Consider the following 27,778-nt stretch of genomic DNA (forward strand, 5'->3'; position numbering starts at 1 on the left):
AACTTTTTAGAGTATCTTTACTGAGATTCTGGCAGTAGTTTTATATAACAAGACACATCCGCATAACAGGTCTGCCACTGAACTTGCTTAGAGTAAAATCAGCTTCAATATGAAGCTGTTAGATATCAAAACCCTGCTTTTTACATGCTAAATATTTTCAGCAAGTGTGCATTTTATCACAGCAAATGAACTTACTATAAGAATAAAGTAAATACATACATGAAACTCCACACCTGGAACATAATTCATAAAAAAAATAAATCACTAGTTACAACTGAAAACCTGTACGTTATTTAAAAATGGTACAAAACATACAAAATAATTCTAAATATCTCAATGGCAATGCAAAGGAAAAAAGCTACCAGTGTTTGCCAAAAATGTTCATTTAAACTCAAAATTACTTTAAATGATATAATGCATATTAATAGCACAGTATTCAGCATCATTTCAGTTAGTGGAGGTAAAGTCTTTAATTTTTGGATGTCAAGTTATGCTGCAGTGTGTCACTGCTCTTACTTAATGAAAAAGTACATGCTAGAGGCCCAGAATTGTTTATTCAGGAAAACCTGCTGATACCAGTTCTGATCTCCCTAGGAAATATAGCTGTTGTACTATTAAAAATAGTTAGATTTTGCAAGGATCAAAGGCACCCTAATTCAGCTAGCAAAATGGTAACACTCCCAAAAGAAAATAAAGGGCAAAATTATCATAAATACTTCTACAAAAGTAACCTTTAAAACTGTTACTATTCTATTCCCATTTCACAAATGGCAGTAGTAGTCAGCAAGTATCAATAGTCTTGTGTTATATTCCTCTTCAAGATGAATTTTTGATTTTATTTCTGCAGATTTAAAAATTGGACTATATTACTAACTTGTTAAAACACTATTTTTAGTATCTAAAAGGTTGCACTCTATTTCCTAATATTTTACATATTAGCTGGACCTCCCTCTCTTATGATTTTAAACTAACACTGGCTACTGTAATTAAAAAAAAAATTGTACCCCAGGTATTAAGCAGCAGGCAACAACAATGGACTTTTCGGGCACATTAGCACCTGGCTGGCTATTGAAAGTCTAGTAATATTTCTAAAACACTGGAAAACTCATGCAGTGTGGTAAAGTTTGCGATAATTTTCACAGTTGAAGTTTCCTTTTGTCATTGCACTTTTGTTGAAGGGACAGGCTTGATTTTTAAGTGTTATTCTGAATCTGAACTTGAACCAGCCGTCTTCTTTTTCTTCTTTTTACCATGTTTCTTGTGCTTCTTTCTCTTTTTTGTTTTATCCTTTAAAACAGTTAAATAATGTAAGTTATTTCATAAGCCAAAACCCATCTATTAAAATTCAGCTAAGGAAGTGGTGTAAGAACTTTGAAAGGGTGTTTTGTCCAAAATTATTTCAGATAAAAGATTACTAGATAAATAAATAGTATAAAACAAACAAACAAACAAACAAACAAACAAACAAACAAACAAACAAAAAGAATACTAACTTAAAAAAAATCATTCATAGTTCTATTTTGGTCTGGTAAGAGGTCTGAAATAGTCATTGTCTCTATTTTGTTTCCTAATCTTTTAAGTCGCTTGAACACTTTATGAATTTTTGAGAAATCAGTTAGATAATGGGGGTTTGTAATGCCCCATCTGATATACGCTGGTAATGTTCCATTTTATTAATGTGAACATAAGTAAACATATTTGACATTTACTGCATCTAGAAAATAACTGTATTTAGATAACATACAGATATCTCTAGGAATTATTTGGGGGAAGTTCTGTGACCTGTGTTATATAGGAGGTCAGACTAGATGATCACAATGGTTCCTTCTGACCTTGGAATCTATAAATACAGGGCCAAATTCTGTTCTCAGGTACACTGATGTAAAGGCCAAGGAGCTTCCAGAAGTAAATTGAGTTATTCTTGATTTACAACTGTGTACCTGAGAGTAGAATTTCCCATAAAATGTTCAACTTCGTAAAGAATGTTGTCGAGACTACAAAAGTACAAACGAATTTTTCACATAGCTAATACACTTTCTAAATATATGAGAATAGGAATGATACTTGCTGTTACTTTCTCTCTTTCTTCACTGTTTTTTTTCTTTTTCACTTGTACCTAAAAAAAATTATTATTAAGCTTTTGTGGCAGAACAATATTTCCAAACATACCTGTAAGTAAAAAATTTTAGCTTTGGCTATAAAACATGATGGCACAATATGGTACAGCATACAATGAAGAAATACACTGGGATATCTGTGCTATTTTCTGCAAATAATTCTATCCAGTATCATCTGGTTTTGGAAATAAAAAATGCTGAGTGCTTTCAAGGAAACAACGTCTGTCTACTTATACAACATATAGCATAGCAGGGAATTATTATGTAGATGCCAGTAAAATTATTAAAACTAGCTATGTGAAAAAATACATAACTCCAATTTTCCCTAGCCTTCACATAGTCTGGAATAGGGTGGATAAAAATGGATAATTTAAATAAAATCAATTTTTAACATTTAAATTAAATACAGGTTTATTTTAAAAAAATAAAGTTATTTAAACTTGAAATTGAAATTTACCTCTGAAATTATGACAATCTATTTTGGACGTAACTTACTATAATATATCAAAATTATTTAAATAAGAAATAATAATATTAAGCAGTACATGTTTGCTGCTGAAGTTTTAAAGAAAGACATACCACTGAACTGGAGGAAGTCACTGTCTGAGTATCTGGAACCAGAGTTTGCTGAAATGCTAACTCAGCTTTTGACAGTGGAAGCCTCTTCTGTAAGTGAAAAAGAATATTTTCTTCCTTTCAGTTTATTCCACTGGTTCAGTTCAAAGAACAGTTGATTCAAAGTTAAGAAACCAACTGGGAGTTGAAAAAGCATGAAAACTTGCTTTCCTCTTCCAAGCTATGATTAAAAGCTTGGAGTGAGAGGATGAGATCTACTAGTTCTACAATCCTAAAAGACACAGTGTCCAGAAACAAATCAGTTAAATTCACTAACTACAGATATTTCCTTTGTTTAATACATCAGTTTTAAATACGAAATATGTTTTGATAAAAAGAATCAATATCAACCATCTAGTAAATACCTCATTCATCATTTTTGCTAACATAATAAAAAAAGTAAAAATTAAGATCTCAATAAATGTAAGGTAAGCTAGATAACTGCTTGAATAAATGTGTATCGATACAGTGTATCCTACTAAGAGGTACAAAACTTACTATAAAGTCTAAATTAGGTGTAAATAAACATGTTGTAATGGTTAGCAACCAATGAAAATCAACCTTTAATAAAAAGTACAAAAGCAAAACAGAGCTAAAACGATTTAAATCAAGGTTTCCTGCTTACTGATTTAAATCATGATTAAAATCTGATTACAAGTACTTGATTTAAATCAATCCACGATGATGAAAGGATTTCAATATTAGAACAGGGACTAAACTCAGATTAACCCTCTTGATTTAAAAAAAACAAACACTGCAAATGTAATCAATGTCCAGTGATAACTAACATTAATAGAAATGAGTTGGAAATCCCCTGCCTTTGTACACACAGTAATGAAATGACAGTCCCATAAACTGTCAATATGTCAAGCATTCAATGTGATGTTAGTGAATATTATGGTATTCAGAATTGTAACTATAACAAAATAGTTCAAAATAATCATTAAGTGGTAGAGCGTTCTAACTTTAATGAATTGCAAAAGTTCTTATTAAATAGGCTAGTGCTTATACAACTTTGAGATAGGTCACATTGCTGAAATCCAATTAATCTGAATAAATTAAATTGAACAGCTTCAAGATAATACATAATTTGCCACTTAGTCTATGGATGAGTTAAGCACAGTCAAATTAGCTTACTCACCTATGCACATTTAACTTATCAAATATACTTTTTTAAAATTTGAAATCTAGGTTGTATTTCACACTGACCTCCTCTGTAGGTTCTGACTCCGATAAGGACTCAGATGATAAAGGTCCATTCCCACGATCAATTTTCTTCCTTTTCCTACTAAGACTTTTGTTGTCCTACACAAAATAAAACACATAAGTACAGCCTTTAAAATAATAGAACACTTAGACTGTGACAAAAACACTGACTTTAATGTTTCATTTAAATTATGGAATCATAGACATGTAGGATTAGAAGGGACTTCAAGAGGTTATTTAGTCCACAACCCTCCGTGTGAAGGCAGGACTAAGTATATCTAGAATACAAATATAAAATAGTCTCAATTTTATTAAAGAGAAAATTTTGAACTACTGAAGTAATTATGCATCAGCACCAAGAAACTGAATGCAGCAATCAATGCCATTGTCTAATAATCTTCAAGAGACTCTTAGCAAAAATGAATTTTTTGATACTGCTTAGCTTCATTACATAACTACTACACTTTTTTTAAGATAGGGAAAATATTGCAATACATTTTAAAATATTTAAAATAGAAATTGTATAGCATAAACAAACATTTAAAATAAAATATGTTGCACAAATTCAAATGAAATTGAGATGCAGACTACTTAGTAAATTTGAATATATTTATTGCAGCTCTTCTTGCTCTGCTACTGAGCTAAGAGTACAGCTCCCCCTACAGGTCTAACTGGGAACAGCAGTAGCTGTTTAATACCAGCTTGTAGCTGCAATATTAGGTTTTTAAAACTTACTTAAAAAAAAAAAAAGAAAAAAAAAAAGAAAGCTTAGATCCTTCAGAAGTTGATAACATTGGTCATACTTGTCCAGGCCAGCTTCACACTTGCACTGGGACAGGCAAATGGGATTTTGCAAAGCTGATATGGAACCTCCTCTTTCCACCCAGCTCTTCAAGGCTAGGAAGGGAAAAGGAAGATCATGTGCTCTCTATCCTCCATGGTGGGATCAGAGACTCAGTAGTCTTGGTTACCTCCATCTAATCAAATGAGGGGACAGAGTAGAATCCTCAGCCCTTTCTACAGGAACTGAGGAAGTGGTATTGCAAGTGAAGCAGCCAGGATGACAGGTATTGAAATAAGGGAAAATTGGAGAGAAATGTGGCAACAATCACTGTATGTGTAAACCTAAGCAGGGAGAAGAGGCGGAGGTAAGAACTGCTGCTTTGAAGATCAGCTACTGAGAGGTAACAGATTTAGTAGGGCAAGGAAAAAGTATTTCTGAATTTGGAATAGGGGGATGACATAGAAGAGAATCGGTGCATTTGGTGTGCATGAAACAGAATTGATGAGTCAGACTGAATAGAGTTACCTGAGCAGAAAGTGACTGAACAGGGGAGGTGAATGCGACACAGAGACCTGTTTGCAAAGGATCTCCGGTTCTTTGCAAACAGCTCTCACCTTGGACCTGACAAATCCACTACACCAAACATCTTACAGGATATTTATCCATAAAGAGTAACATGGAAGGTACCTACAGAAAGCTCACAATCTGTCAAGACTCAATCACTGTGAGATGTATGTATAGACAGTATTTAAGGAATAATGTATTTATATTGAAAGTACGCTCTATGGATTTGGTGTAGAACTTAGTCACTGGGGGCAACATTTCTCGATGACCCACTCAAGTACGAGGGAGTTATCACCTCTCCCTAGTCAGCCAACTAAGTAATGCAAGGTGCTATTATCTACCATTGCCATAGTCAATGGAAAACCATCAGGGACAATGACAAACAATCAAAACCACCTAAAGGCAGACAAGAAACTACAACAAGGCAGGGGTTCTCCCTTTCTGTGAACAGAAACAAAAGTCTGTTTTCAATATAACAGAGTGTAGGGAAAGGCATTCTGTAAACTCCTGGCACAGAGAGATGCTTTCATGTATGTTTCGATCCTGGTTCTTGAGAAACCAGCCAGCTCTGCAATGGACTGAACTTTGGGGGGAAATCTACTTTACTACTGGTAAGTGTCGACCCAGGTTTGCTTTTTATGATTTTGTTTTGTACTGTATTGTAAGTACTTGTTTCCATCTCTCTCTCTCATTTCTCATTAAATCTTTATTATTTCTTAAATAAACCTTCTTTTGTTTTATTTTATGTTCTCACAAGTGCTGTGTGGTTTACAGGAGCAGTAGTTTATTCTAACAATGGTAAACTGGGGTACGCCTCATCTTGGGGTGCAGGGGATCCAGAAATTCTGTGAGTAGCTAGTGTTAGGGCTGGATATCAAGGGAACGATTCAAAGGGATTCGGGGATTGAAGTGCACCTGTGGTAACCTGCTGATGAAAGAAGGAAAGGTATAAGCCCAGAGGAGAGTGCTGAGTGACTGGCAGTGTTAGGGAGCTGATGCCCCGCTACCTTAAGAAAGACTTCTCCTTGCTGGAGGCAGAGGCTAATAAGATGACTCTCAGTCCTCGGTATAAATTAAAAAAAAACAAAACAAAAACAGAAGACCACCTGAAAGCCACTTAGACATTTGTTCTTGAATTAACCCTATCTGCTTGAACAAGTTTGCAAATTTGCCACATAACTACTAATTGTTGTACTCAGCAGCTATTGGGATCAGATTTTCATAAGAGCTCAGCAACCAGCAGTTGGCAACAATTTTAATTTTTAAATAGAAGCGGAGGACCTTTGAAAATCTGGCCTCAAATGTACAAGCATAAGTTCACAACTGCCATACACGCAAGCCTTGTGCAGCTATTTAAAAAGGTGGTCCTTTGTCTATATTTGTATAAAATACAGTTTTGAGACAGATTTTTATTTTGCAAGTACTTAATATTTTACCTTTTCTCTTTCATGTTCTTCCTTTGATTTTTTCTTTTTTGTGCTATCCTAAATAGAAGGTGAAAATAATTAATTTTTACATAATGGTTTCAGCACACAATGGTATGAATCACAACAGAATCTTGACCAGATATCATTCACTGTATAAAAGGACCTACTTTTCAAAGCTGTTACGGTTGTTCTGGCTTACAGAGCTAACAAATTGCTCTGAGATATTTTACCTGGCAATTCACGTGAACATTATGAAAAAACTACCATTATGGTACAACTGCCTCTGTCCTTGCCCTGCAGTATGCAGAGACACTGCTCTTACTCTGGTAGGCCTGTGGGGAATCAAGGAATAGAATGTTGCTCAGCAGAACACGCAGACAACCTATACAGAGGTCAGCCACCATCACTCTGTTCCTAAAAATCTTTTAAAAAACCACGCTATCATGGGAGAGTCCACATGCGCTGGGTGAGTGTTGAGATGAGTTCCTGTCTGCATCCTGTAAAACTTGCCCATACCGGTATTGCCCTGGCTTCTTCTTTTGTCATTCAGTGTTGCACGCATTCTATAGCAATATGCATTTCCTCACCTTTTGGGGGCGAAGCCAGACTTTGAGGCACCTGCTCCCCTACTTGGTGTAAACTTTGCTTGTGCCAATCAGAAACGATCACAAACAGGTTTTGGGCCCCGTCCCCTATGACACTTCTATGATGTCATAGTTGGTACTTTATGGGCTGCCTGCCATGTGCAGACAGGGAGAGGAGAAAGAAAAACGAATCCTGTGTATCCTGTGTACACCCGTAACCGAGCCTGATCACCGCGAAGCCTCTCTCTCAGCTCACATGTTTCAAACAGAGTGTCTACGTTTGCCGGTCGTTATGCGTTGGTTTGTATTTGTAAGTACCAGTTATTACTAATTGCTGCATCTTTGTTTATAAATATTGTTAGTAGATACTTTAGTCATTGTGTGTTTTAAGTTTCGTTAACTCTATTAGCTAATCAAACGCTGCTCCCTTACCCCTTGTAATTATCCCCAATAAAACTTTAAATTGATTCATTTTAGTTGTGTGTGTGTGTGTGTCTGCAGCTTGCATCGTGACCCATACTCTCCTTGCATCCCTTACCAATATAGTCTATTGCCACGTGCAGCCTGGTAAATAACAGGCCTGCATTTTCTTTCACCCCTGTGTGCTCGTGGCAATCCACATGGCGTCACGAACAGGATGCAAGGGAGTTGGGCCATGCTACCTGCTACAGTGTAAACAATTGTTGACAGATGACAGGCTCCTGACAATTTGTTTATTTTCTAGTTTACACAGGATGAAGTCCAAAATTCATACCAGAAAGTTTAATTAATTGGGTAGGCACTGCTCCAAATAGAGTAAAGAGAAGGGAAACCTCCCCATAACTGCATTTATGAAAGGCTCAATTTGTGCTGCAGAGTGTACAATTTCTGAAGGGAAAGTACTTTTCCCACAGACATCTGGTAAGGCAGTATTTTGAGCACTGATATCCTGTCACACCTTCATTTAAAAAAATAACAAAAAACTACATGTGAAAACACTACATTGTCAAAGAATTAAGACATTTATAGGTTTTAAATGTTAGCTTATTTTACACTAAAACAGAGCTTGTTTGGGCAGGAAATAAGGCAAAATGTATATTTATAATTCAAAAGTTAGTGATAATAGTTTGGAATCATTGACAAGTCTGCTCTCTAAAGATCAAACTATTCCTTTTAGCCAGTGTACTGAGCTCAAATAGGGATAATACTTCTTGGAGTATGGAAGCAGAAGGCTGGAAGCATTGCTTGCTCCCATAAAGTAGCATTGTATGTTTGAAAGAGAAATAAAGAAGTGTATACGCAAAAACAAAATCAGATAATGTTTACAATATAAATAAAGGAAAACTTCCCAACACTAATACATCATTACATTTTACCTTGCTATCCGATTCAGAATCAGAAGTAGAGCTTTCAGAAGATTTCCGCAAGGAGCGATACCTCTTCTTTCTCCGTTTTTTCCCTTGTTTCTTATCCTATCCATAAACGTTTTAGAGAAAAAGTTTGTATTTGTTCACAGTGAAGCTATAACTGAATATTAAATCTGAAGAACACAGAAACCCAAGGTCCTATATGTAAGTATGCTCTCTTGATGAATACAGCACTACAGAGATGATTGGCTCTTAGAGTGGACGATATTCATAATTTTTCTGCATTTATTCAAAATTTATATTAGTGATAAATCCAAATTTTTCTAGTTTCCTTGTTTACTTTTTTCCACAGTATATTAGAGGGCCTGACTCTTCATCTTCAAAGTGATCTAGCCTAAAATGCCATGAACAGATTTTTTTTTCAAAGTAATAATCGTGTGCCTGGGTTTTATTTTTAATTTAGAGGGGAAAATATCTTTCTTTAAAGAAATGCCAATACACAATTCTATGTAAAAATCAAAGTGAATCCAGTTTATAAACCTGCCACCCAAAATAAACATTGTTCATATGGAAGTTCTTATTTGTAGTCAAGAGAATAACCTTCCTTAGCTAATGCATAAAAAGGCAAGAGTAAAACATTTAAGCAGATGCAGCCTAAAATCTACATGTGTAATATATATACTGCAAAAAACAGTGTTAAAAAGTTATCATGAACCAAAATTACCTTTTTAAAATAAGTGTTTCATTAGTAACAAGGAGTCCGATGGCACCTTAAAGACTAACAGATTTATTTGGGCATAAGCTTTCGTGGGTAAAAAATCTCACTTTTTCAGATGCATGGAGTGAAAGTTACAGATGCAGGCATTATATAATGACACATGAAGAAAAGGGAGTACCTCATAAGTGGAGAACCAGTGTTGACGGGGCCAGTTCGATCAGGGTGGATGTAGTCCACTCTCAATAATAGATGAGGAGGTGTCAATTCCAGGAGAGGCAAAGCTGCTTTTGTAATGAACCAGCCACTCCCAGTCCCTATGCAAGCCCAAATTAATGGTGTTAAATTTGTAAATGAATTTTAGTTCTGCTGTTTCTCTTTAAAGTCTGTTTCTGAAGTTTTTTTGTTTAAGAATAGTTACACCTCTACCCCGATATAATGCGACCCGATATAACACAAATTCGAATATAACGTGGTAAAGCAGTGTTCCGGGAGGGGCGGGGCTGCGTACTCCGGCTGATCAAAGCAAGTTCGACACAACACGGTTTCACCTATAACGCGGTAAGATTTTTTGGCTCCCGAGGACAGCGTTATATTGGGGTAGAGGTGTACTTTTAAATCTGTTATAGAATGTCCAGGGAGATTCAAGTGTTCCCCCTTTGGTTTTTGTCTGTTACCATTCCTGATGTCTGACTTGTGTCCATTTATTCTTTTACATAGGGACTGTCCGGTTTGGCCAATGTACATGGCAGAGGGGCATTGCTGGCACATGATGGCATCTATAACATTAGTAGATGTGCAGGTGAATGAGCCCTTGATGGTGTGGCTGATGTGTTTGGGTCCTCTGATGGTTGGGTCCTCTGCATGGACTCCTCCTGACAGTCGAAATGACAGACTACACCTCTACATAGAGTGCTTCCGCAGATGTGCACAGGCTGAAATTGTGAACAAACAGCATCACTTGCCCCATAACCTCAGCCATACAGAATGCAATGCCATCCACAGCCTCAGAAACAACTCTGACATTATCATCAAAGGGACTGACAAAGGAGGTGCTGTAGTCATAATGAACAGGTCAGATTATGAACAGGAGGCTGCCAGGCAACTCTCCCACACCACATTCTACAGGCCACTATCCTCTGATCCCACTGAGGAATACCAAAAGAAATTACACCATCTGCTCAAGAAACTCCTGGCTACAACATGGGAACAAATCTACATGGACACACCCCTGAGCCCCAACCAGGGGTATTCTATCTGCTAACCAAGCTCCATAAACCTGGAAATCCTGGACGCCCCACCATCTCAGGCATTGGAACTTTTACAGCAGGATTATCTGGCTATTTGGACTCTCTCCTCAGACCCTAAGTTACCAGCACTCCCAGCTATCTTCGAGACACCACCGACTTCCTGAGGAAACTACAATGCATTGGTGATCTTCCTGAAAACACCATCCTGGCCACCATGGATGTAGAAGCGCTTTACACCAATATTCCACATGGACTACAAGCTGTCAGGAACAGTATCCCTGATGAGGCTACAGCACACCTGGTGGCTAAGCTTTGTGACTTTGTCCTCATCCACAACCATTTCAGATTTGGGAACAACTTATACCTTCGAGTCAGTGGCACTGCTATGGGTACCCGCATGGCCCCACAGTATGCCAACATTTTTATGGCTGACTTAGAACAACGCTTCCTTAGCTCTCGTCCCTTAGCGCCCCTACTCTACTTGCGCTATATTAATGACATCTTCATCATATGGACCCACAGGAAGGAGGCCCTTGAAGAATTCCACCTGGATTTCAACAATTTCCATCCCACCATCAACCTCAGCCTGGATCAGTCCACAAAAGAAATCCACTTCCTGGACACTACAGTGCAAATAAGTGATGGTCACATAAACACCACCCTATACCGGAAACCTACTGACCGCTATACTTACCTACATGCCTCCAGCTTCCATCCAAGACTCATCACACATTCCACTGTCTACAGCCAAGCCCCTAAGACATAACTGAATTTGCTCCAAGCCCTCAGACAAACACCTACAAGATCTTTATCAAACATTCTTAAAACTACAATACCCACCCGGGGAAGTGAGGAAACAGATTGACAGAGCGAGGCGGGTACCCAGAAATCACCTACTACAGGACAGGCCCAACAAGGAAAATAACAAAACACCACTGGCCATCACGTACAGCCCCCAGATACAACCTCTCCAGCACATTATCAATGAGCTACAACCTATCCTGGAAAATGATCCCTCACTCTCACAGACCTTGGGAGGCAGGCCAGTCCTTGCTTACAGACAACCCCCCAACCTGAAGCAAATACTCACCAGCAACTACACACCACACCACAGAAACACCAACCCAGGAACCAATCCCTGTAGCAAACCTTGTTGCCTACTCTGTCCCCATATCTACTCTAGTGACACCATCAGAGGACCCAACCACATCAGCCACTCCATCAAGGGCTCATTCACCTGCATGTCTACTAATGTTATAAATGCCATCATGTGCCAGCAATGCCCCTCTGCCATGTACACTGGCCAAACCGGACAGTCCCTATGTGTCCATTTATTCTTTTACAAATCGTATGTTACATCAGTAATGGTAACATACAAAAGCCAGTAGGTGAACACTTCAGTCTCCCTGGACATTCTATAACAGATTTAAAAGTAACTATTCTTAAACAAAAAAACTTCAGAAACAGACTTCAAAGAGAAACAGCAGAACTAAAATTCATTTGCAAATTTAATACCATTAATTTGGGCTTGAATAGGGACTGGGAGTGGCTGGCTCATTACAAAAGCAGCTTTGTCTCTCCTGGAATTGACACTTCCTCATCTATTATTGGGAATGGACTACATCCATCCTGATCAAATTGGCCCTGTCAACACTGGTTCTCCACTTGTGAGGTACTCCCTTTTCTTCATGTGTCATTATATAAAGCCTGCATCTGTAACTTTTACTAAATGCATCTGAAGAAGTGAGGTGTTTTTTACCCACGAAAGCTTATGCCCAAATAAATCTGTTAGTCTTTAAGGTGCCACCAGATTCCTTGTTGTTTTTGTGGATACAGACTAACATGGCTACCCCCTGATACTTGTTTTATTAGTGTTCTTTTAATATGTTGTTGAAAAATCTATTTTGGTGCACAGAAAAATTATTAATTGAACAGATATATTAATGTCATGTTCATTTCTATACTTCTTTGTGCACTAGAAGTTTCTTTCCTTACTGTAAAGAAAGAGGCAAGTCTTCTATCTCCCTGTGAGAGCTCTGCAGATTTGCATTTCTTGTTCCCAACTGTATACTTCCTTTCTTCAAAGCATCACTTGAAAGCCACCTGGGGGCTTGTTTTATAACCAACCGTTTCACAATAAATCAAAGGGATTGCTACTACCACTCCTTCCAGCAGGTTTGATATCTCTGTAGCACTCCTAAGGCCTTGGCTACACTGGCGCTGTACAGCGCTGCAACTTGCTGCGCTCAGGGGTGTGAAAACGCCCCCCCGAGCGCAGCGAGTACAGCGCTGTAAAGCTCCAGTGTAATCAGAGCCTGCAGCGCTGCACACTTGCTTGCAGCGCTGCAAGCTATTCCCCTGGGAGAGGTGGAGTACCTACAGCGCTGTAAGAGAGCTCTCGCAGAGCGGCTACACTCGCGCTTCACAGCGCTGCCTTAGTCTCTGCTAGCCTTCTGAGTGAAGTGCCAATGCTAAGGGACCCAATCATGGGCTCAGAGCTCTCAACTCCCTTTGAATTCAATGAAAGCTGAGGGCCTGCAACAAATTGTTGGACCAAATGTTAGTCTGTTACACAATAGCAGAGAGCACAATTGTGAGGCCAGAAGTTAATTATTTTAACAAGTTTGTTTGAACATTGCGTATTCACTATATTATCATGTATTAATTTGGTTATAGGAAATATCAGGTCTTTAGCTGTAGTTTTTAAAAGGCGAAAGAGTTATAGTTTCAGATATCACAGATAAACCAATAACCCTTCAGGTATAATTAACAGGGTACTAACAGACAAATTATCTAACAGGGTACTGTTCCTGAGATGTATGGCCCCAGGCCTGCAACGACTTACTCGTGCTTAAAGGTATGCACTGAACAGCTCCACTGAAGTAAATGGGACTGTTCATAGTGTGTAAACAGATGCATAAGTAGTTGCTAAATTGGGGCCTCTGTTAAAATGCTGACTAATCTACAATCACTATTTCCATGTTAAAACAAGAATCATACATTTCTTCTTGAATGCACCACCCTAATAATAACCTGAATAAGAGAGTAAGTGGCACCAGCAAATAATAGAATTATACACTAGCATATTTTAAAAGAAAATACAAAAATTACAATTCTGGTATGTTAGTTCTCACCTCATCATCAGAATCAGATGAACTGCTGGAAGAATCAGAGCTTGATGAAGAAGAGGAAGATGAAGACAACTTGACCAAACACAACAAAAATGAAAGCTTGTGAGATGCAGCATTTTGTCTGTTTGAGAAATAGTTAAAGGAACATCCAAATACTCTCTGCATTTGCAAATGTTATCTTAGTGATCTTAGTTCCAAGAGTCTAGCCTGCGGAGATTTTCTTAAAGTAAGCTGTATGAGTGATATTTCCTCAAACAAACAAATGTATGGCATTCTAGCCAAATTCTCTATTTTTAAAGTAAGACCTTCTTATTTTTAAACCTTTTCCCCTCAAATACAAACTAAACTACCACTCTCAGATAACAGGTAACACAAGCATAGTTATTTAAACATCTATGTAAAATTCCAAATTACACTCTTATTTTGTCTTTTCAGGAACTCCAGACACGTAAAACTTAAAAACCTGAAAACTTGCTCACCCTATTTGATTTCTTCTTTTCCTTTTTCTTTTTCTAAAAAGAAAGAAACAATTTTGTTACATTGTATCATGGTCTCTCAACATGCCACAGACAAGGAAAGTAGTTCTGAATTTGCATTTTGACTTGTGTTCTTTGGTGATGGCTGTTTCAGTGTAAGAATGTCACATCAGGAAAATCCAACTCATGAATACTTTACCAGACTTAGATATTTACCTCTTTCTTTTTGGAGGAACTCTCACTTCCACCTAATAATTTCTCCCTGTGTTTTTCTAGTTCTTTCTTCCAATTCTGAAAAACAGTGATAGTGACTATTGGCATAATTTTCAAACCCTTGGTGTTAACAAGAACCTTTGAAATATTCCGTCTGTGACAGAGCCAACAAGTATTATTTTTGCAGGTTTTAAAAAGATAATTCAACTAATCCTAAACCTAGGACATTACATATTTCGTTTTATATAAGCAGATTAATATTCATTTGAGCAAAACTTGCTAATTTTCTCCTGGATCCGCCAGTTATTTAAACAAAAATATATATATATATACACAAACACCTTAATTGACTATCTGTATTAGGATATTAAACTTACAGCTGTATATACATATTTCACTATAGCAATGTGAGTAATCTGCTTTTACAAAATGAAGTACCACCAAATATGAGTGTCTCTTTATTCAAAGATGATGGGTAAGGATCTGGACAGCCTCAAGATTTCACATTGAGTATAGAGGTTCACTCAGTATTGCTTCTGTAAATTGAATGCACTGCACCCAGCAAGGGCTCCTTGCATTCTTTCTCCAAGCACCTATACCACCAAGCTTCCTGTGTGCCACCCTTATGGAATGTTCTAGGTCTCAATGGCCAGAACCCTATAAATTAGGGGGGGAATCAGAAAACCAAAAGGGGAAAATGGGGGACACCTGGAGCCCCTGCCATCTGGTTAGCACAGCCACAGCTTCACACACCTCTGGACTGTCTCTCATTCAGGCAACTGGTTGATAGCACCCATCACTTTCCAATAGAACAATATCCCCCTGCTCATCCTCCCAATAGACTTTAATGTGTCAAAACCCTGAATGATGCATCTCTGAGACAAATGGGTGAGTCGGAATGGAGATGTGCACAGAGCCCCTGGTGTGGGTGGGAGGATAGGAGACCCTGGTATGGTGGGAAGGTGGAATGCGGGACACAGAACTCAGGGGGCGGGGGGAAGGGGAAGAGCGCGGAACCCAATATGGGGGAATAGGGGTTAAGCAGAGCTTCTGACGTGGGAAAGAATGGGATCCTAGTAGGGTGGGAAGGTGGAAGAGTGAGCACACAGAATCCAGGGTGGATAGGGGAGATTGGGGAATCTCGTGTGGCTGAATGGGGGGGTAAACAGAATGTTGGCAAGGGGGGGCAGAATGGGGGATCTGATATGAGAAGTGGTGGAATGGGGGACTACACAGAACTCCAGCAGGGGGAGATTGGGTGGGAGTTACAGGGAGTCCCTGAAATATGAGGGGGATAGGAGGGTGGTACACAGGGAACACATGGAGTGGAATAGAGGGATGCAAGAAGCCCCTGGGATATGCAATAAGCTCAGCCAAAGAAGCTATGAAGTGTGCGGCCCTCTAGTGTATTACAAGAGCTCAAATTCTATTCAGGTGGCACCTTTTCAAAACTAGACCTGACCAGATATATACTGTAGAGAACAACAGGGGAAAGGAAAAGATGGTTTTTACTCTGTAACTGCTGTAATTCTAATTTAAATATTTTAATAACAAAGTTAGCTCATGAAGAATCTTACACACACACACAAAATGGGCTTTTCATCCTGCTAATGACAGTTGAATACAAAGGATCATTCTAATTTTTCTAAATGATTCACCAACACAAAATTAATCAAATCACAAACCTCATTCATCTTTTCTTCAAACTCAGCCAATGCCCTCGATCCTTTCTTTTTCTTTTCTAGTTGTTCTTTCACTTCTTCCCTTTATATAAAAATACAAAGGTTTTACACACATATCTATACATCTAAAAAACCTGAACAGACATTAAGATTTTTTTTTAAATTTCCACTGAAATGCACAGACAGTAATCCAAGTTGTTTCTTCAGTTTATCTTTAGCTGAATTTCCCATGAAAGGAGAAAGAGAGTTACCTTTGGATTATGTTAAACTTTAAGATATTATGTAAATTGTAAGTCCTGCAAATAAACTCCTGTGCAGGGTCTAGTCCTTACTTTGGTGATAGGTAATGTATGCTTGAATTTGATGTATTGTAAGATAAAATGGAGAAGATAAGATAATTTCAGTAACTCATCTTAAGAGATGGTATAATTCTTAATAAGACAATTCTGCAAGGTGGAATTCAATTCTAAAAATGTATCCAGAAAAATTTCTTTCCATGTGTGATTCTGTTAAAATTACTTAAAAAAAAAAAAAAAAAAAAAAAAAACCTGGTGAGGGCACACCCACAATTCAGGCAATATTAGCCATGACAAAAAATAGAGATGTAAAGTTTTTCTATTCTTAGGCCTGGTCTACAGTACAAAGTTAGGTTGATGTAAGTCACCTTGCATCAAATTATATCAAGTGACTAAACTCAATTTGTCTCAGGTCGATGTAACACTCTATTACGGCGAGGCAATAACACCACGTCCCCAAACGGCATTGAGCCATGGTTGACCTACTGAGGTCAACAAAGAATGAGGGCATGACCTATATCAACCCTAACAGACCTCCAGCAGCTGACCAACAATGCCTGGCAGTGACCGTTCTAATCACAATTGTGAACTCCTCTGCCCAGGGGTCTCAGAACCTAGAAGCCACATTCCTTTCTCTTTAAAACTCCCACATATTCCTAACTGCCCACTTTGGCGAGCACACCTAGCAGCTGTCCATTGTTGTGCGCAACTGGCCAACCAACCCTGCAGGCTCCATGCACTAGAAGCACGCCTGCCTGGAGTAGACAGGAGGTATTGGATCTCCTGGGCCTTTCCGGAAAAGAGTCTGTGCAGGCTCAGCTAGAGCAGTTGTGAAAAGGTGGTTATCTATAAAAAGATTGCTTAGGGGACGCAGGGTATGACAAGGATCAGCAGCAGTGCTGCATGAAAGCAAACGAACTGTGCTGCGCATACCACCAGGCCAGGGAGCCCAACAATTGATCAGGTGCTGAGCTGCAAACCTGCCACTTTTACAATGAACTGCATGCCATAATTGAAATACACCCCACCAGTACCCCGCAGACCACTATGGATAACTCTGAAGAGTTCAAGACACAGACCACTGCTGTGAACAGTGAGGAGGCCAACAAAGATGAGGACATGCAGACGGGGGGTTTCAGCTATGCTGTGAGGCAGGATCTTTTTGAGATCCTGCAGTCTAGCCAATCCCACCAGACAAGCATGGGTTAGCCCAATGAAGGGAAAGGAACCTCAGACAAGAGTGCATTTGCATTTTCCCTCACAATGTTCAAATGTAAAGACAGTGCGCCCCACCCAAGACCAAATTAGCAGGACACAGGCATCACACTGTCTAGAGTGGATCACAACCGTGAGTGCCAACCTCAGAGCAGACTGTCAAGAAATAGGGCATGAACCCCAAACTTAGATTTCACCAACCAAGTAACGAGTGTGAACTCTTCAGGCACTATAACAGTCTTAATAGGAAGCCACAGACAGTCCCCTTAGTTACTCTGATCTATCTTACCACCCAGACAAACCTGCCTCTGTCATAAATGGTTCTTTAAATCAACAATCACTATAATACTCAGGTTACTTACAGTCCCAAAGGACCAGTCATTTACCCCCAGGTCAACTGTACTGAGATCTCAAATCAAAGACAATGATTTTAGCCAATCCTGTAACAAACTAAAGGTTTATAAACTAGGAAAAAGAAATGAGAGCGTTATTTACAAGGTTAAAGTAGGTAAACGTACACACACTAATGAGGTACAATCTTAAGTTCAAAAGGTAATGGAAGCTTCTATAATAAGCAAGCTTTTATGTCTTTTAGGGCTAACTCAAGCCAAGCAGCTTGGGGACCTCCTGCTTATGTTTAGGAATCTTTGCCCCTCAGAATCCAGACAGCATAAAGATACCAATATCTCCTTAACATGCATTTTTTATTCCCTTCTCCCAGCATTCAGGCTGTGATGGAACAGGGGTTGTGCACATACCCGCTTCAGAGGTGTGGGAGAAGCAATCAACAAAGTCTTTTGTCCACAATGGCTTCTCTGATGTCTGTAGAGCTTCTTTTTGGGGGGAAGAAGATAACACCTCTTGTGATAAACTACCATTTCACACTTGGTAATGCGTCTCCCCTGCCTGTGGGGAATTTACAGTCTTTGGCTATGTCTACACTACTCAGCTTTTAGCAACATGGCTCTGTCGCTACAGCTGTGCCACTAAAAGTCATGCAGTGTAGCTGCTGTTTATCGGCTCTCCTGCCGACAATAAACTTTCACCCCCAACAAGTGGCATTCCATTGTCGGCAGGAGCACTCTGTTCACACTAGTGCTTGTCGTGGCAAAACTTTTGTCTTTCAGGGTTTGTTTGTTTTTTTTAAACACCTCTGAAAGACAAAAGTTTTGTCGTTCAATTGCCAGTGTAGACATAGCATTAGCAAACATTTGTATAGCTACAGAGCAAACATTTAAACATTACTTTATAACATGGCATGTTATAAGTAGGATTAATACATGCAGCATCCTACAAGCATTCCATAAAGTCTAAACACATTCTTATAACTCTAATATCTATTTTAACAATACTAACACATAGGTGAGCCAGACTGGTTTCCTGCTATGTATCTGTCTATGTTGAGTGAGGCCTAGGGGCCTTGGCATGAGCTGGCACCTGGTCTGCTGGCATCACAACAGGTATCGACTTTTCATTGTTTTACTTGTTTGAGATGAGGCAATGGTACAACAAACAGAGGTAGAGTTGTCATCTGCATTTCATTCCCCTGTAGGGCTGGCAAGGAGCAGGCATGCGGACCAGTTTGTTTACGTACATAGGGATGTCTCTTGTAACCTCTTGAGAGATCTCATAGAGGCACACTGCAATCCTCTCCTGAAGGTGTCTAACGATAGCAGCCTTATTTCTTCCTCTGTGGTAGGAGACTACCATGCCACTCTATTATGACTTTGGCAGGCACCATTGCACTAAACAGCCTATTGTTCATAGGAGATATCAGCTAAAGTCACCACTGCCTGTGGAAAATAGTGCCTGGTACTCGTACACATGGAAATAAGGCCCGAAATTTTATTGTTTCATGCAACCAGTGGGCCATACTCCCCATGGCTGGGGCTGCAGGGCGGTGCTGTGCAGACACTCCAAAACTGAACTTTTAATAAGCTAGTCTTATTTAAAACTTTTATAGGAATAAGGGAAGGGAGTTTTGAAACTTATTTTTTGCTTTCTGTTGTGACTGTAAATCCAACGATACATCAATCTGTTTTATCTGTAGCTGCTACCTCTATGGCGTTGAGTGGTCCCCTGCGGAATGCCTGACCATGATGAGGAGGATAAAAAGTGGACTAGAGAGGATATGTTCAGTGAGATCCTGCACGCCAGTGTTGCATTGGATTGTAAACAGAGGGCCTGGAGGGTAAATATTTCAGAAAGTATGGAGAAGGAAAGAGCAGACAGGAGAAGGGCTCAGGTGTCCCCGCAGGAAAAGGAGAGGGAGATGCACTCAGGCAGCAAACACAAATGCTGCAAACTCTTGTTGACCTACAGGTCCAACAGTCACATACTCACGTCTCTTTGCAGTCAATGAAGAACACCAATTTAGCAACTTGCTACAGACGCCAACATTCCATGTGGCATCACGGGCTGCATCCCTACCACTCCATGCCAGGGGACAACAGTAAGGACAACCACAGCCTCACATGCACTGACATGGGAGAGTCACAGATGATGTATGTGAAGCGAAAGTGGACTGAAATGGACAGGAATGTTTTCTATCTTTCTAATTTTAAAGTTGGATTCCGTTAATTTATTTTAGACATTTTTATTGTATTTTTTTAATTACACTTTTTTTGCACTGTTTTAGGTATGCAATAACTTTCTATTTTTTGGAAATGAATTTATCTTTATTACTTCACAACATATAGTGCAGAATGCCTAGCTCTACTCAAAGTACCAACTACGTGTAACTCTACAGCAGGGGTCGGCAACCTTTCAGAACTGGTGTGACGAGTCTTCATTTATTCACTCTAATTTAAGATTTCGCGTGCCAGTAATACACGTTAAAATGCCCCCATGTGGCCCCCGGCTCCCCCCTCACCTAGGGTTACCATATTTCAACAATCAAAAGTGAGGACCGGGGGGCGGCCGGGAAGGGGGGAGGGATGCATGCAGGCGGTGGTCCCCATGCACCCCCCAGCTCCCCCCTCACCGTGCTCGGGCTCTGTGGCTCCCGGGAGTGTGAGCCGCCGCCCCCCACACACTTCCGGGAGCCGCAGAACCCGAGCACAGTGAGGGGGAAGCCGGGGGGTGCGCCTGCTGCCGGTCTGGGGTCCCGGCCGCTGGCCCCGCTCAGCCTCCTGCTGGCCTGGAGTTCCGTTCACTCAGCCGGCAGCGGGCTGAGAGGGGCCAGCGGCCAGGACCCTGGCTCGCAGCTGCGTGCCTGGCAAAATCGGCTTGCGTGCCGCCTTTGGCGCACGTGCTGTAGGTTGCCGACCCCTGCTCTGCAGGATGACAGAACTCACAGGTTCAGTGAAAAACAGTGTAATAAATTATAAATGTACAGCAAGCACCACATCATTCATAAGTTCATTAAAAGACAGCGCAATATTCATAAATGTACACTAGGCACTAACAATTCTTAACAGCAACTAAAACTTCAGGGTGAGGAAGAGCACAGCCCACACTACCACATCAAAGTTCTTTTTCAAGGGCTCCCTCAGCTGCATAGCTCCAGGCTGAGCTCATAGTTCTTGTGTCTGTCTGTTCAAACTCAGTACACAGACACTCCACCTGCTCCCTTCCATCCCAACAGCAACTTTTCCCCCTTTGCTTCACAGATATTATGCAGCATACAACAGACAGTTGTAACCACTGGGAATTTTTCTCACTGAGATCCAATCTCATAAGTAAATACTGAAGGGACCCTGGATGCTGGCAATATAACAAAAGCACATTCAACTGTCATTCTGCACCTGCTGAGCTGGTAGCTGAATCTTTCCTGAGTGCTGTAAAGGTGGACAGCATATGGCTTCATGAGCCAAGGAAGCCAGGGGTAGGCAGGGTCCCCCAGAATCACTACTGGCATTTCAACACTGCCAATGATAATCTGCTGGTTGGGAAAGAAAGTCCCTGCTTGCAGCTTTCTGCAGTCCTGTATTCTTAAAGTTGCGAGCGTCATGGAGCTTCCACTCTGATATTGCTAAAGCCTCCTTGGTGATCCATCTACACTTGCATAATCAAAGAAACGTATCCCTTTCTACTGATGCTCTCTGTAGCAACATGGGCCTATGCCAAAACAGGGAAACGGGTGCCCTCTATGGCCCTACTGCTGTTCAGGACCCATTTCTGAAAATCTATCCACTATGTCCTGCATGCTACCAGAGTCAGAGTCCTGCACTGCAAAAGACGATTAATGGCCCTATACACTTGCATAACAACAGCTGCCACTATGGATTTTACAATTCCAAAATGATTTCCCACTGACTGGTAACAATCTGGTGTTGCAAGCTTTCACACTGCAATTGCTACTCACATCTCAACTGTCAATGCAGCTCTCATTCTGGTGCCTATTCCCTGGGGGGATGGGGCAAGCTTGGCACACAGATCCAGGAATGTGGCCTTTTGCATTCAAGAGCTCTGCAGCCACTGCTCATCATCCCAAAACTACATTTCACTGTGATCCCACCAGTCAGTGCTTGTTTCTCCAGCCCAGAAGCAGTGATCCACTGTCCCTAGCTGCTCCGTGAATGCCACCAATTAGCCCTGAATTGATTTTCACTATGTCTCTCATCAATCTATCCTCAAAGAAATCATCACATTGCAGACCCACAGGAAGAACTGCAAATAGTAGAGGACTGTAAGTCCGGTGTTCGCAACTTTCATGACAATAGTGCAGAACTCTGCAGGCTCCATGCATGTGTCACAGTTGGTGGACAGTGAAAAGTGCTGTGCAGGTTTGTGTGATTTAAAAAAAAAAAAGTTGTAAACTCCGGCAGGGGAGGGCGGCCGGAGCCCCGGGGGGGAGGACGGCGAGCCCCAGCCGGGGCTCCACTCTCCCCAGCGGCCAGAGCGCCGGGGGGAGGGCGGCGAGTCCCAGTCGGGGCTCCTCTCTCCCCGGCGGCCAGAGCGCCGGGGGGGAGGGCGGCGAGCCCGTCGCGGCTCCACTCTCCCCGGCGGCCAGAGCGCCGGGGGGAGGGTGGCGAGCCCCGGCCGTGGCCCCGCTCTCCCCGGCGGCCGGAGCCGGAGCACCGCGCCGCCCCCCTCTAGGTGCCGCCCCAAGCACAAGCTTGGTGGGCTGGTGCCTGGAGCCGGCCCTGTTTACGGGTGTTACACCACACTGCATCAACACAAGCAGGAGCAGTGAGTATTTGCAACGCTGATGCAAGCAGCCAAGTATGCATGTACACATGCAATATATTAACTCGGGTGACTTTCCACCAATGTATCTTGAGTTAAACAAAATTTGTAGTGTAGACATGGCCTGAGAAATTGTTGCTAAAAATGCCTACGGATCAATTTAATATATTCCTTTTCAGAAATGGTTGTTGAAATACCATCATCTTACACTGTAACAATTTTAAAAAAATATTAAATTAGGACAGATATTTAGAAAAAATGCTTTGTCCAGATACTAGGAATCCCTTTATAAAATATCACGGTTTATGTTGGGAAGGAGGGCACTTAACAAGATAGTATCTTTCATCAAATAAGTGGTTTTGCAAAAGGAGCAATCAGATATTTCCACACTTACCATGTAGGCCTTGGTCTATTCAGGTAGTCCTGTATTGTTGGCCCTGCAGATTGGGAAGGACCTCGTGATCTGGCCATGGCTATAGGATTCATATAAGCCTTAGAGATGACAAAGCAAAGTGAGAAGTAAATTGAATTACTTTGCTGCAGAAACAAAAATCCACACATAGAATTGTTTTCAATAGGTAAGGAAAATTGTGACTATGTTTCTTATAGATGGAAGGCATTTAGCCAGAGAAGATGATGATTCAAGCTGACAGGCAGACTCAACACGTTTCCAATTTAGAATTACATAATCTACTTAGCCACAAAAGGAACAAGGGCCTATCCAGTGGCCTAGTGATACTCAGCACTTCTTTTGTAAAGATTTGAGATTTCTGGATACGATGCTCTATTACAGTGCCATATATCCCTAGTCTCTTACTCTCTGGCACAGCAAAGGTAGTACATTCAGGCCTTAGACTCACTTTGGCCAAAAACAAACTGATGGTGGCACACAACCAAGACTATACAAATTAGCGATAATATTACCACATAATAAAACTACTACATATGGGATTTGTTTTAAACTAAAAACCCTAATATATGTAAATAAACAAAACTTTGGTGAATTTAGCAGCATTTAAGTACTAAATCATATGTTTTAATCCCTAAAATATTCAAGTTAACAATAGATCAGTTATAATGGCTTTATTAATCAAGCTTTGTCATCTGTTCCTCCTTTTCAAGTCCGTGTATTCTCTTTTTATGCACTTCAAAATGTGGTAAGTTTTATAAATCCAAATATTTAAAAAATCCCCAGTTTACCTAAGCAAGGAAGTGATTCCCTAACAATTTTTAAAAATTTTGGTTCACGAATATACTAGAATAATATGGCCACACTAATGCTTGTGTGCATGTATCTTCCTTTCTCTAGACAGATCTGTGTATACAAACAGATATCATGTAAGCTATGTTAAAAAAAACATTAAGTTTGAAAAGTCAAGAGCACTCAGAAGTTAAAAAATGCCAGAATTAATGTTGTCTGTGAAACCCTAATTCAGTCAATTTAGGTGTACATTATGATACAGGCAGTAATTACATGAGCACATATCATTTCTTCCATAGGACACCTGCTTCATTCAGTGCACATGATGGACCGTGTTCATTTAGTGAGAGGCTATTCAAGGTTTTGTTTTCTCCTTATGTTCTGAAGATAGAATTATCAATTTCCTCATGGGCTTTTCCATGGCACTCATGACTATAGTATGCAACGGCTTTACAAAAATTAATTTATTTTCACAACACTCCTGTGAGATAAGGGGATATTATTATCCCCATTTTACAGATGGGGAATTGAGGCAGAGAGAGATTAAGGTCAAAAGTATCCATCCACTAATTTTGGGTGCCCAATTTGAGACACCTAGGACCTGATTTTTCAGAGTATTTAGAATTATATAGCACTTTATATGTTCAAAACACAGCTCCTATTGACTTCAGTAACAGTTGTGAGTGCTCACACTTCAACAGATCACACCACATGTCTCAGTCAGACACCGAGAAACTAAGAACAGAGTTAGTGGCTACCTGTGAAAAGTTCGGTTTAAGTGGCTTGCCTAGCATCACATATGATCTTTGTGGCAAATGCAGGGATTGAAGCCATTCTTTCTCTTCCTCTAATCATCTGCCTCAACAGCTGTACATCTTCAAATTCGACAACAACCAAGCAGGGGTCCTACAGATAACAGGCCCTTTCACTATATAACCCTATTCATTCCCAGAGCAGGTCCATCTATGCACTCAATGAGGCAGGGGTCCTGTGGAAAAAATAGTATGTGATCATGTGATGAAAGACTGTATTGTAATACATATGCAGAAAGTGGCCAAATTAAGGTTGTGTAGGGAATTTCCTAACTTTTGGGTACTTGAGTTTGCAAACTCAATAATGATTTAAGAGTCTAATTTCCCAGATTTTTTTTTTTAAAAGAGCAAACAAACAAAAAACCCTAGACATTCTATATCATGTGGCATCATACTGAAACCCACATGGTTCACCAGCAGGGTTGGACCCTTTAGATCCTCTGCCACTTGAGCTAATTGAGTAAACAGCAGCAGTAAATAAATAGTAAGTTGTCATGCTTTATGTAGACCAGTACTAGAAGATGAGACGACATTTTGACAGCAATTTACACAGATATTTGCTAAATGCAGAGGAATGGTGAGACTCAGGAATCTTGGGTTTCATTCTAGGCTCTGGAAGAGAATAGTCTCTAATGTAGGAGTTCTTAACCTTTTTTCTGAGGCCCCTCCAACATGCTATAAAAACTCCTTGGCCCACCTGTGCCATAGCAACTATTTTTCTGCATTTAAAAGCCAGGTCCAGCATTAGGGCAACTGCCCAGAGCCCGACACCACCCATGGCAGGGCTCAGGTTTTGGCTTTCTGCCCTGGACCCCAGTGAGTCAAATGCCATCCCTGCTTGGCAGATTCCTTGAAAGCTGCTCGTGACTCCCCAGGGGCCACAGACCTCCTGGTTGAGAGCCATTACTCTAGTGGGCACAGAGTCTTCTGTACTTTTTCCCCCCCAAGCATGATGCCTTCTGCCTCTTTCCCTCCAACCTGTCCTTGTGCCAATATGAACTAGGGTGGCGATTTCTGTTATTTCATTTCTACTGTACCAGTGGCATGCATGGTGCTTTATGCAAAAAAGAGAAAGCCCTTGCCTTAGGCTTTGTCTACAGTAGAAAGGTTTGTCAATATAGCTATACCAGCAAATACTCCTAGTGTAGATGTAGTTTACACTGGCAAAACAGTTCTTTTCTGTTACAGCTTATACTAGATTTTTTTTTTTACTCAAGGAACTATATCAGCAAAAGCACACAACAAAAGCCAATAAAACTGCATCTGCACCAGGGCTTTTGCCAGCATAAAAATGTTGTAGGAAAATCACATTCCTAACTGACATTAGTGGCAAAAGTTTTGTAAACCTGGCCTTACAGTCCAAGGCCTGAATACTATCAATTTCTCTTTGCATGGAGACCACTATGCTCACAGGGAGCCCCACTAAAGTCACTGAAAGGATTTGTCTGCTGGGAACAGCTTGCAGGATCACAGCCTAAATTTGAAATACAGGCAAAGAAGGCGGAAAGGCTGAAACAAAATAATGTGATTTGGTTTATTTTTATCACACAACTTGTTAGTTGCGAAATTTTTATTTTAATAAGCTTAAATTAAATATGAACATGTGGCCAAGCATAAAAGTATTTGTAGATGGTTAGTGGTGGATGGCTAGTTGAAAAGAGAAAGTTTTAAGGAAGGACCTAAAGGACAGGAAGGTTGACAACCTAAAATTAAAGTCTGATCCTACAATCAGATTGATCACATGTGAGGAAGTCAACCCTTGTTTTGGGGAACAACCTACTGAAGTCAACAGAGCCTCTGTGTAGAGACAAGGAACTGTGCAGAGAGAAGGACCCATATGTATCCAATACTTTAGGCCAGAGGCCTTGTTTTTTGTTGTTGTTCCATAAATCAGCTTAGCTCACTCAATAATAAAATAATATTGGTAGGAAAATGTCTTTGCAAGGAACTGGCCAGCACCCTAACTTTTTTCATGACAGAACACGAAACAGATATCAGACAGAAACTACATATAGTCATTAGTGATTTGTGCTAGATTTGACTGGGAGATGAAAGGTTCTATCATATATGACACAAGTAAATTCCTTGGGTTCTCTGGCTGCCCAGTTTTGCAAGAATACATGATGCACAATATAGGTCTTTTACTCTGCTGGGAAACATGCCAGCCCATGTGAATGGTACCAAATGCCTTACCCAAGAATCCCATACTGCTGATAGGAGACGTTTTTAGGAGGACAATTATATTGCAATTAACACCATCATCATAGGTTCCAGTTTACATAGAGAGAGTCAAGGCTTTCATGCTGACAGGAACTGCCATTGTGATATATGACGACACTGATATTGTGCTGATATTGGGGGCTGCCCCCCATCTTGGGATCCCCGGACAGTAATTTTATAAATATGCTTTAGACAGTTCAGCAACACGAACCCCTCCTGGTCTAACCCTTGTGCAGACCTACGGAGGCGCCCGGGGGGAGAGCGGGGTGCCCCTGCACAGTCCCACGCCCGGGGATACGGGGAGTGGGATGGGGCGCCTGGAGCGGACCAGATCAGGACTTACCGGGGCCCTCTCCCTTGGCTGAGGCGCTACTGACCGGGCCGAGCCGAGCACTACACTCCGGTCTCGGCAGGCCGGGCCAGGCCCGGGCTGAGGCGCGGGACGCAGCAGCGCTTCCCCAGGCGGCCTCCCCTCGGCCCTACCAGGCCGAGCCCGCGCCCCGCGTCACTCACCACCCGGTTATCCCGCTTCCCCATGGCGCCGCCGCACAGACACCTCGGCTCCGCCGCGCGCTCCCGGCCGGGAACTCGAGAGCAGGAGGCGGCGAGGCCCAGCTCGGTTCCTCTTCCCGCAGCCCAAGCGGCGGGCGCACGGCGCCACCTGCAGGGCGCGCAGCGCTAGCGCCCCGCCATCCGCGCCCGGCCCCAGTCAGCTGGGCTCCGCCCTGCGGCTGGGCCTGGCGCCCATGCCCAGGGGCGTTACGAGCCCCGACCCTCCAGCCAGCCCGTTGTTA

At 41.0% G+C, this 27,778-nt stretch overlaps 1 protein-coding gene across 4 annotated transcripts; it reads right to left on the bottom strand.

Moving 5' to 3' along the window:
• FAM133B (family with sequence similarity 133 member B) lies at window positions 1-27,659 on the bottom strand. 4 transcript variants are annotated; one of them, XM_034760440.1, is made up of 12 exons: window positions 27,498-27,658; window positions 23,146-23,243; window positions 16,114-16,192; window positions 14,432-14,506; window positions 14,219-14,251; window positions 13,743-13,811; window positions 8,653-8,748; window positions 6,723-6,770; window positions 3,942-4,037; window positions 2,697-2,783; window positions 2,069-2,116; window positions 1-1,287 (listed from the first exon to the last, which is right to left on the bottom strand). In XM_034760440.1, exons 1-12 carry the CDS (start codon window positions 27,519-27,521, stop codon window positions 1,201-1,203), a joined length of 840 nt encoding a protein of 279 aa, XP_034616331.1. In that variant the 5' UTR covers window positions 27,522-27,658; the 3' UTR covers window positions 1-1,200. The 4 variants fall into 4 exon arrangements, with proteins under 4 accessions (XP_034616331.1, XP_034616330.1, XP_034616333.1 ...); XM_034760439.1 differs by lacking the exon at window positions 27,498-27,658 and adding an exon at window positions 24,711-27,455; XM_034760442.1 differs by lacking the exon at window positions 2,697-2,783 and having other exon boundaries at window positions 27,498-27,659.
• Between the last annotated feature and the right edge of the window lie 119 nt (window positions 27,660-27,778).

Source organism: Trachemys scripta, chromosome 2 (assembly GCF_013100865.1).
Source record: "Trachemys scripta elegans isolate TJP31775 chromosome 2, CAS_Tse_1.0, whole genome shotgun sequence".
In the NCBI taxonomy this organism is placed as follows: domain Eukaryota; kingdom Metazoa; phylum Chordata; order Testudines; family Emydidae; genus Trachemys; species Trachemys scripta.